The 11,519-nt window shown below is 39.7% G+C and overlaps 1 protein-coding gene across 1 annotated transcript; it reads left to right on the top strand.

Moving 5' to 3' along the window:
* Positions 1-622: 622 nt before the first annotated feature.
* LOC122796909 (annexin A1-like) lies at positions 623-1,051 on the top strand. The gene has a single exon (XM_044065667.1). It carries the CDS (start codon positions 623-625, stop codon positions 1,049-1,051), a length of 429 nt encoding a protein of 142 aa, XP_043921602.1.
* Positions 1,052-11,519: the final 10,468 nt, after the last annotated feature.

Raw genomic sequence — 11,519 nt, 5'->3', positions numbered from 1 at the left:
CCCAATCTTAAAACTTACGGCTACTAGATTGTAATATAGTTTTATATGCATTTTTATGTATGTATTATTTAGCAGTTATTGTTTGTTATATGTTTTAAGATAAAAAAATATATAAGGTTAATAATAGGAATATTAAGCATTTCCCAGTATAATGGTGTTTTATTAGATTTTACTACTAGATTTATCACTAGATGACAGTACAGAATTTATTAGTTTTTACATTCTTCCCTTCTAAAAAAGTTTGTACAAAAAGTTTTATAAGAATTTATTTTCTGCAGGAATTTATTTTTACTTTCATTTTTTTTTCAATATTTCTGTTACTGGGCATATGAAATTCTGATACTTTATAGGATATGTAATAGTTTTCCTTTTAAAATTGAAGTATTTGTGTTATTTGATATTAATTAGTTGATTGATTATATAACTGAATTAATAGGTATGATTACCCTACTGGTTCTAGTATAAATAGAAGTGTAAGAGGATGGGAATAGTAGCATGTCTGAAGAAGTTTGAAGTAAGAATGAAATATGCAGTGATACAGTTAAGCATTTTAGAGTACGTAAGTAGAAGTCTTAACTGAAATTCTGTCCTGTTAGTGAAGTATTACCACACATTCTTCAAAATGGCTTTGATGGCAGAACTCATGAAAAATATTGTGTACTATGGAGGTGATACTAGTCAGCATTGTGCAGCAACTGTGAAAGAATGTGCAAACTTCAATGCTAATGAAGCCACTGCTGCACTGGAAAAAGCTATGAAAGCAAAAGGTGTTGATGAGCCAGGCATTATTTGGGTACTGGCAAACTGCAGTAATGCCCAGCATCAGCAAATCAAACCTGCTTATCAACGACTGACAGGGAAGCCTTTTGTCAATGCCTTAAAGAAAGCTCTTTTGGGACAGTTTGAAGAGGTGGTCCTAGCTTTGATGATGACTCCACCCCAGTATGATGCCTACTCACACAGGACTGCCATGAAGGGTCTTGGCATAGATGAGGATTGCCTTTTAATGGTTCATATTGCATTTGTGTTTTGTTTTTCATATTGGAATTAAATTAAACTTCATTTTTAACCCTGTAAGTATTTGCTTTGGTCTTCACCTCTACAGTGCCTGTTTGTGACTGAATTATAGAACATTAACATATATGGCTTTCAAAAAGATCTGCTCGAGTGTTTAACTGAAGTTACATGCAATTCATTTTTCTTATCTGACTTTACAAAGAGCTTGGTAATTTAAATGATGTTATTACCAGGCATTTGCTGTTGTACAATGTATGCATAATATACCTTTAATTTTCAGATTAGTTATCTGAGGATTAACTATTTATAACGCTTTTGTTTCCTTAATGACAGAAGGAGACAGTAAGCCTATCTAGTGTTCCCTTTTTTAAGTATATTGCCATCCTTTCTTGTGAACTGGCATACTGGTTAGCATTCAGTAGTCTGTTTGAGGGGTACAGTGTGAATTCATTGTTCTAATAAAAGTCTAAGAAAAGATAACCATAAAAGGGAACACATAAATAAGCTTTGCCATTGCACACTGACGCAATACTGCAGGATCTGTCTATTATATAAAATTCACAGTAAGTAATCATAAAATTCCCCACTAAACAATATTCCATTCTGCTAGTTCTGTGGTGTTCATCAGAAGAATTTCAAAGAATAATGTTAATGAAGAGAGAAATTCTAAGCACATTAATCTATAGAATAAAGACTGTATACAAAAAAACATCACTTGGCAACACTGAAACTTTCTGTGAATATGTTCTTCTTTGTGACCTAATTTGGCAATTTTTGATGAAACACTAGTCTTATGTTACAAGCACTCATTTGAAAACTGCAAGCCATTTTAATAGTGAAACACTATGTCAGTTTCTTGCTAGCTATTGTTCAGCTTGTCTATTAGGCTTTTATTAACCTTTTGAAAATCAAAGGTAATAGTAACTTGATAGCACAGAATAATATTCTTGTCTTATTTAACCAGGACTAAATGAGACACAACAACAGAAGAAAGACACACACACACACACACACAAACACCAGGAAACATGCTACTGTCATTATTTTTTGTTCTATAACTGGATACTTAATTTTCATTGTTATATTGTCTTCTTTTAGATACACAAGAGGAAACAAACTAGAAGGTAAAAAGGAATGATAACACTACTTTAATTTAATAACCATATTCTTCTTTTTCACTGTCACACTTATTTTCTTCATAGCCCACATTTTCTGCAAAGGTCATGAAGCATGTTTCAATAACACACACTCAGAGACTGAATGCAGATATGAAAAGGTCACTGCAATTACAAACTTCAGTGAGCACAATTATTCTGCAGAGAAGTGCAATGTATTATCTTGGAAAAAGAATACTAAAGTGCCAGAAGGAATACTTTCCTATACCAGTGAAGTCTAAGAAATATTAGTCATCTCATGCATTAATTTATTTTATGCTAACACAACCGTTATTATTGTATGCATGAGTGTGCATCTAAATGCTGAGAGAGGACAGGTCTGCATGTGTACTACATTGCTAAATGGTTTCATTTTGCAGTGAAGTGTTATTCTACCTAGAGGTGCATATGATACACATTTTAAGATTAAAGCCAGTATGATATCAAAATAATAAACAGAAGTGGTTAAAAGTTAATGGTCAGTCTAAGTAATATTTTCTAAAAAGTAAGAACTGTCATCAGCATCATTCATCGTCTGCAAAGATAACATATTATGCTATATAAACAAACATTGGGCTTTAATAAAAGCTCACCATACTGATCATTACAGTCAGACTGCACAAGGATATTGTTTATACATGCAGACTCTATTATGCAAATGTATTGGATTGCTAAGTGCATTGAAAGCTGTAAATATGTTTGCTGTGTTATATCATATGCTGTCATAGTGGAGGCTATACGGACCAGATGCATCACGCAGAAAATAAAAAGGTTTTCGCTGTAGGTCACAGAGTGATGGGTTTACACTCCAAAACTGGAAAAAAAGATAACTCTGTTACACAGTACTGTAGCAAAGACCCAGCTCTGAATGATCCCTGAATATCTTTCCTCTTATGTCCAGATTAGTTTACAGATGCCAGTCAGTAAGTAACTTATTTAACTTATGACAGTATATAAAAACTGTCTATGATTTTTTCCTTACTTGTTAAAAGCTTTATTGGCTTACAAAGCCAGTAAATCATTTTGGCTTTTTTTTTTCAACAGGTTAGTACATGGAGTAGATAAAACTCCATGAACTATAAAGAGTTATGATCAGGTTTCACAGATCATAACCCATTATTATGTGTGCTCAACATGGATGCCAAAATTCACCTCTAGAGTAATATTTTGGCATCTATGTCTCAAACACATAATAATCTAGTTACGATCACAAACCTGATCGCAACCTTCTATAGGATGCACCAAAGGAAAATATTCAAAATAATCTCTAGCTGTTATTAAAATGGTATGTAACTCTGAATGGCAATTTGTTTACAATTATAGGTGCCACGATTTCTGGAACTGCCTCACCCAAGGACAGTACTGGTACATTAATGCTTTTACACAAACTGATGTGCTGTCACCTCTCCTAATATAATTGTCATTTCTCTATACAATATTTATATAAAATATGGATTTACAAATAGAGCACACATAAGATTAAAACTAACATACTGGACACCTTTTATTGAATAGCTAGTAATATAGTAAGGAAATATATGGGTACAGTTTTCTTCTTCACTTGCTCACTTGTACCTAATTAATCTTATCTATACATTTAAAGCCCTGTCATTTGTGGTCCTTAGCTGGGCAAATGTTGCCATTAAAAATGAATTTTTACATCACAGCTTACAGAACATATTCTTAGTGATTCCTACTTTAACAGAAAGATGGAAGCTGGGCTGATCAAAGTACCTATTTCATTATAAGTACATTATTTCTGGACATAAGTGTAAAAGCAAATGTAATGTCTTTGCCCTTATATTATCTGCTCTGCATAAATATGTCAATGAATGAAGTGGGATTCTTCGTCATAAAGCAAATAAATAATCATAGCAAACATCATGCATGCATTTGTTCTTAAGTTTTCAACAGTATTTTAAAGTGGTACAACAGTAAAAATATAATTTGGCAATAAATCATCAACCAGATTAGAAAGGTCTTTGCATCTTTCTGCGGTAGAAATTTTAGCATGGGGACCAACAGTTCTCTAAAGCTTGGTACTATACTTTTGCATGCTCAGGAGAATAAGCCATATTGACACCTAGTGCAGCTGTTTGTATTGTCATTATTATTTGTTTTAAGACATGTCATTTAAATCATTGGGATGCTGTTATCTGAATACAGTTTGTCCAAATGACATTACTGGAAATAATTAACTAAGAACAACGGGAGAGCGGCAGAACAATATGCTCAAAACTGCAAAATAAATGCAGCCGAATACAACTCGACAAAAAACTCTGAAACAGCAATTCACAATCTACCACGAATAAATCCAAAGGAAATCCAACTAGCAACGTGACATCTGTTTATTGACAGAATTAAAAGGCAAGCGCTTTCACCATATAGGCTTCTTCAGGCCAGTTAAAAAGATTCAGTATTCAAACAGTTAAATAGTCTACACACCGTTGACATCACTTCCGCATGCCTGTTTAAAGCATTACAATATAATCACATTCGATTCACATAAAAATCATATTATAAAAATACAATCTGTCTGGGTTAAAAGTAAATGCATATAACTATGAATATGTTGATAAAAAATATATAAATATGTACTTTAGTAAAAACCTGTATATTTAATAGAGCAGTAACTAAAATGTAATGTGTGGCACATTTTTGCCTAACACTGCATATTCATTAACAAATTTATATCGACTCTAGGCTTTAGCGACCCCTGTTAAAAAGAAGGTCCAAGTACAAAGCAACTCTACGTATTTATTTCCTTAGCCTCCTTGCTTTTAAAGCAGGTTTGATTGAAACTCTATCATTTAACCCAGGCTGCATGTCATCCCTTAGTCTAATGATCCATTTACTTTCAATCTCTTCTGTCATATTTCTGACATCCCCTCTTCTAATACTAACGAAATTCCTTTGGATAACTTGAAACTTAAACCTATGTTCAGACGTATTCTTGGTGATGTGTTTGGAAAGGGCATTCTTGTCTGATCTGATCATAATATTATATACGTGTTCTTTAACCCTTTCTTTTAATTTTCTGTCGGTCTTGCCCACATAAAATGCAGGACAAGCCAAACTTGCTTTAAATGTCTGTGTTCCCTGGTCATTCAGCAGTTATCTGTCTGGTACTCTGGGACATAAAGTATACACCATTGTACATCACTGCATTTACAATGCCAAAGGATATTAACTAGGAATAATATGATATACAATTGCCAAATACAGAAAGGCAGTTTGGATGTCATGAACAAGCACCGACTGTTTTCTTTGGGGTAGAGGAGCAAAGTTATGGTCCCGCTATGGCAGTAACAAGACTGTGTTGGTCTGGTTTCTCTGCATATTTAGCATCCTGCCTGTTGTCTGATTTAGGTAGGACTGAGAAGTCCAATACTACAATGTGTACCCGTACTGTTCAACTGTTACCTCTAATGCCTTCCTAATGCTAAGAAAAAAGACACACCCCAGGACTCAGCAAGCTCTGCACAGCATGCAGTTATAGTGCAGGAGCTGCTGGAGGCAATATGGCCACCAAGACAGCCAGGAACAAGCTCCCAGGATGTGCACGAGCACTCCTGCACTATTCCTGCATGAACATAGCTCCTGTATGCTAATTACCTCATTTGCAGGTGAAAACCATGCAAATGAGGTGAATTAGCGATCCAGGAAGCTCGCAGCCATCCGTGCAGGATTAGCTTAACCTGCAGAACTGTATTTAGTAACCGAGTGCATTTCTGCAAACTACAAAACGGAGCCATGACAGCTCCAAATAAAGGGTGTATATAATGTGGAAAGCATGCCAACGGCCAAATATATGGCCATTGGCATGGAAAACAGTTTCAAAATTAAAAAAAAAATACTTTTATTTTTTTTTGGACGATTTTGGCCGTTTAAGCATAGGGCAGCGGCGCACAAACGGGATTAGCCTGAAAATAAAACTAAAACCTTGAAAAAAGCTTTTTCTGCAAAATCACAATTTTTCCAATATAGTCAACGGCAAGCAGAAGACAACAGGGCTGCTGAATAGTGGTTGCTAAGAGGGAAGGCTCAGTGTCATACTTGTAACTAGGCATTAGCAGGCAATTCTATGCAAATGAGGGGAATGATATTGAATCACAGATTCCCCCTCATGGCTAGCCTGCACTCAACTGTGTAGGTGCAGGAAAACCATGGTGCAAGCCTAAGAGCTAGCTGACATCATAGAGGGGTGTGTCAGGCATACTGCAAGCTTATTGGAGATCTGTGGCTCGGGTTTGCCCTTAGCTTATCAGAACAAAAGAAGGGGGTGTGTCTGAGGCTGCCAAGCACACTTTACATTTACTAAATAGGTTTTCATGCTGCACACCAGGGTTTAAACAAAAAAATAAATAAATAAACCAGGAAATAGCAGCTCTGTTCACATGTGAGCACTGGGTTTGCACGGCACACCTCGGGGCTTAAACAGGAAGGCAATGGGAAGGGAAGACAGCAATAGGAAGGTAGTCAAGGAGAAGTAACATAGCTTACAGGTGAAATGTAACAGAATCAGCCAATTACACTGACAGCAGCCCAGCCCAGCAAAGTACTATAAACTATGCAAACACCTTTCCCTCTGGCTTTTCCTACAAACTCTACATCACGGGTGTACACAAATGGGGAAATTTTACCAAACAAAAGCAACAAAATGATAGGGGCTGCATTCGTTCTCTAAATCAACATGTGGAAGAGACTGAGGGTGGTGAGGATGAGAATGCTGATGACCAACCCACAGTGAGGTGAAGGGAAGAGTGTACAGACCCAGGGTAACCTACCAGGGGCTACAAGAGCTGGAGATAGTGGAGCATTATAAGGTGGACAGGGACCTCCTACAGCAAATTGTTGAGCTGTGCCGGCCATGCCTCATACACAGAACCAACAGAGGGGGACACATCCCAGTGGATAGCAGGGTATGTGTAGGCTTAAGAATACTAGCCACGGGTACCTTCCAAAGGCCAACATGGGGATCTCACAGGCATCAGCATCCAGGGTGCTGCACCAGTTCCTAAATGCCATGTCAGCACATGCCAGTGAGCACATATATTTCTTCAACACCCGTGAGGCGTTGACCAGCAATATGCATCTCTTCCACAAAACAGCAGAATGCCCTGAGGCAGTAGGTGCTATAGACTGCACACACATACACATCAAAGCACCACCCGGTGAGTGGGGTAAAGTCTACATAAACCGCAAGGGCTTCCCCTCCATTAACTGCCAGGTCATGTGCGATGCCCAGGGCATTATAATGAATGTGTGTGCTGGCAGCCCTGAAAGCTATCATGACTCCCACATCTGGTATATGACACAGCTGTACCAGAGATTTGCCAGTGGGGACATCCCATATGGCCACCTAGTGGAGAATGCTGATTACACACTGGAGCCGAGGCTGATGACACCCAAATGCACACACACCCGAACAAGAACTCCATAATGAGGCACACGCATAGACCAGAATCATAACAGAGCATGTGTTTGGGATGCTCAAGTCACGGTTCCGGTGCCTGGACATATCCAGTGCAGCCTTGCAGTACTCACCAGCTACATGTACCCAAATTGTCATTGTATGTGCCATGCTACAAAATATGATCCTGTGGAAACAGCTGCAGCAGGAACAGCATAGGGCAGGGCCAAACAGCCCCAACCATTGTCAAGGCCTGCACAGACACAGAGTGACTAAGAGGAGGAACAACCTGAGCCTGCCCCAGTAGGCAGAAGGAGGTGTGCCCAGTATGCCCAGGCCTTGGCAAAGAGGCAACGCATAGCACATACACTGACACAGTAGGAACCCAGGGAATGACACCTCACTCTGATTCGCACATACAGTAAAAGGGATACCAAACATGACACTACCTGTGCTTAACCATGTATAGGGAGTGTACTATGTGCATCCGACACAGTCGGCCCTCCAGCACCATCCTCAATACTGGCACAGCCACAAGGTAAGTTACACTCACTATCAATTGCTGAATGTAGTAGTATGTTCTGCTACCTGTATCTACGGTATGGATGTGAGCATGTTAGGGAATCGGCTGGCTGAATGGGATGCCAGCAGATAGTAGACACCTATATCGGTAGCAAGAAATCCTTAACAAATACTGGTGTCAACATAGTAGGCAGCACTAGACAAGATGACAAAACCCACTGTAGGACATGTGGTGGGCCAAATGTGTGTCCATAAGACACAAACATCCATGTCAGTGAGGCTCACATACCCAACAGTCTCAGCCAGCAGGACAGGTGTAGACAAACACAAAGAAAACCTGTGCTAAAGCCTCTAATTGATGGCTATGGAGAACAGCCCCCCCCAGACCTACACAGACAGACTACAACAGGTCATGCAGTAGGATGTTAGTTCTAAAGGGTAAGAAGTCAGAAACTGAAATGTAGGTCAATAAAACTTAAGAACTGTAATACACTGATATGCCTCTAGTCTGCATGATAGGTCAAAATACAGAATGAAACGGAGTACCTGAAATACCAGTACAGTCATAGCAAATGTTTACAGTTGTCAGGTGTGCCTCCCCCCCACACAATCCTATGTAGAAATGTAGTAACATGTATGTGTAGGTATAATAACAGTGGAGAACAGATTACCTGAGCTGGTCAAAGTAGCATGATAGATTGTAGCATGTGTACAATATGCAGGGTTCTGTGTGTTAGGTTGGTGTGTGTTGTATATTGTGCGAAAGTGGTCAGCATGCAGGCATAGAGGGTTGTGTCCTATTGGGCAATGGCCAGTACTGTTGATGACAGGGCCAAGTTCTCACAACTGCAGTGCCAAACACAATGCATCCCAGCAAGACACATTCCAGTACCTCACAAGTCTTATCCCTGCTGTTGGGAAAGAGTACAATATAACTCCCACCTCTGTATGGGAATAGCCACAGAATGCAGCATGTTGAAGAGGTGTCCCATGCAGGTGTGTCCCTAGCTGTAAGCAGCACCCTGCCAGCATCCACACCAATGGATCAATAATGACAGAAACTATTGACATTAACACCTTGCACACCTACCCTGTCACCTCTGGAGAATATAGTGGCTTGCAGCATGGGACAGTTGGTGTGACACAATGCACCGGCCTGCTATAGATGGCCTGCATCACTACGAAATGCCCTACAGTCCTCTGTCAAAGGCCTCTGTCTCACCTGTACTGCCAATGTATGTTATCTCATGGACTCCTAAATAACAACATAACACAGTCCACAAAACGCAAATGCAAGGCCATGTTGACAAATCCCAGCAGCATGTCCACCATGTCCTACTTCATGAACTGTGGACCAACCCCAAAATACTGCTGGGATGAAGTGATAACTATAGGGATACTTATCAGATAACGTTTGCATGTTTGAAAGAGGATAAGAATAACAGGGGGGGGTAGAAGCATGGACGTCATGGAGTGTGTGAAGTCTGAAACTCAGATGTGTGCACATAATATCCCTGCCTGCAAACACAGGGATGGGTGTCTACAAACCTGCCTGTAAACCACAATGTGAAGGGGTAATGACCAGAAATATGAGCCCTGCCTCTGGGTAACCTGTGTGAATCTGTACAGCTGTAAGCTATGGCCAGAGCAGGATATGGCCATACTGTCACGTCGATGGATGTACAAGCATGGGATCTTCATCCACCACAGTACCAAGGTGATGAACCATTTACACAGACCCATCAGCAAGTGTCTGCAGCTCCCCCTCCAGAATGGCATGATTGTGCAAGAATATGTAGGCTGCAGACCACAATAATGGACACAGCTTCATTCATCTTGTGTTCCCCAGGAAATTACTGCAAGCAAATATGTATACCTGTCAGTAGTTGATGACATAAAACATCACAGTGTAAAAGAGTACATATGTCTGAATATCTCTGCTAACACCAAAACCATGTAGCAGAAGCAGCACAGACACAATTAGTTACAGTATCCCACTATCCGTTGCCCATTGTGACCCCATATTATCAACCTATCTACAGATATCCTGCAGAAACAGGTTGCTAGCTATAGGTGTAGAACACAAAAGCTTGCACTGGAGTACAACCCACCTGGAATGGATTCACACATTCAATACAGAAGGTCATACTGGGCATGCTCCCACATTTACAGAAATAAAGCACATTTCTGGCAATAACAGTGGATTATAAATATCTGACAGTCACAGATGTTTGAGCAAACACTCCACATTGCACACCAGTCATGCTTTGCACACACATTGGATAGGAATACACACATATATCCAAGGACAACACACTATAATAGGCCAAACTTACACATACATAGATGTGTGGAAGACAGTGACAGACAGTGACAAACAGCTTCCCATCATGAGGCCTGTCCCACCCAGCATTACATCCAATTGGCTAAATCCACATGATGTGCAAATGTCAATCACTGTAGATACTTGCTTCTGGTATTCCTCAGCACTATAGTGTCTGTGGTGCTTGTGATAACTGTGTAACATGACTGTATAAGTCATTATTCATCTAGCAGGTGTATACACGTTCCTGTTAAATGTAAACATGTGTGTAACTGAGTGTTGTGTGTATGCTTCCAGATGAATGGTTTATGGCCCATTCACACACACACTGCAATCCCCATTGCCCTACTTTGGCAAACCTGCTGATATCGTTCACACTGAAATACACCTTTGGGGAAGGAGTAGCCCTATAAGCTCCAGGTGCGTGCTATAACTGCGTAATGCTATAGTCTAATGTACTAGTTAGGTAGGTATTCTAATCCCAGACAGGGCAACTGTGAGACTGTGTGTGTGTGTGTGTGTGTGTGTGTGTGTGTGTGTGTGTGTGTGTGTGTGTGTGTGTGTGTGTGTGTGGTGTGTGTGTAGGGATCAATGCTTTTATGGCCATTCACAGTCACTACACTTTCCATTGCCCTACTTTGGCAAGCCTGCTGATGTCATTCACCTTGAAACACACCTTTGGGAAAGAAATAGCCCTGTAAGCTCTGTGGCGTGTGTTATAAAGTACAGTTTTGTACCTACCATAAATGTAGATGTTCGAGTGTTCACCCTGCTGCAGTCATCACACTTGGGTTATCCTGCCATCAGGCGGTCCCGCAGTCAGCCCGAGTTCCAAAGTCTTGGTCCGGCGTCAGTTGCTGTCACTTCTTCCCTGACGTCAGTGCGCCAGGGGTATATAAGAGGCATCCAACGCCATTTTCTTCAGTTTTTCTTGCCCCAGATGTCAGGTGCCCCCAATAGGTAGGCAATATATATATATATATATATATATATATATATATATATATATATATATATAGCTATATAAAAAAATACATCTAAAAATAAAATAATACCTTCAGGCACAAGCAAATACACCACAGAGGTTGTA

Source organism: Protopterus annectens, chromosome 3.part0 (assembly GCF_019279795.1).
Source record: "Protopterus annectens isolate FY-2018-M chromosome 3.part0, PAN1.0, whole genome shotgun sequence".
Taxonomy (NCBI): Eukaryota; Metazoa; Chordata; order Ceratodontiformes; family Protopteridae; genus Protopterus; species Protopterus annectens.
Note: the sequence above shows the minus strand (reverse complement) of the source record. Positions and strands in the feature narration are given on the sequence as shown.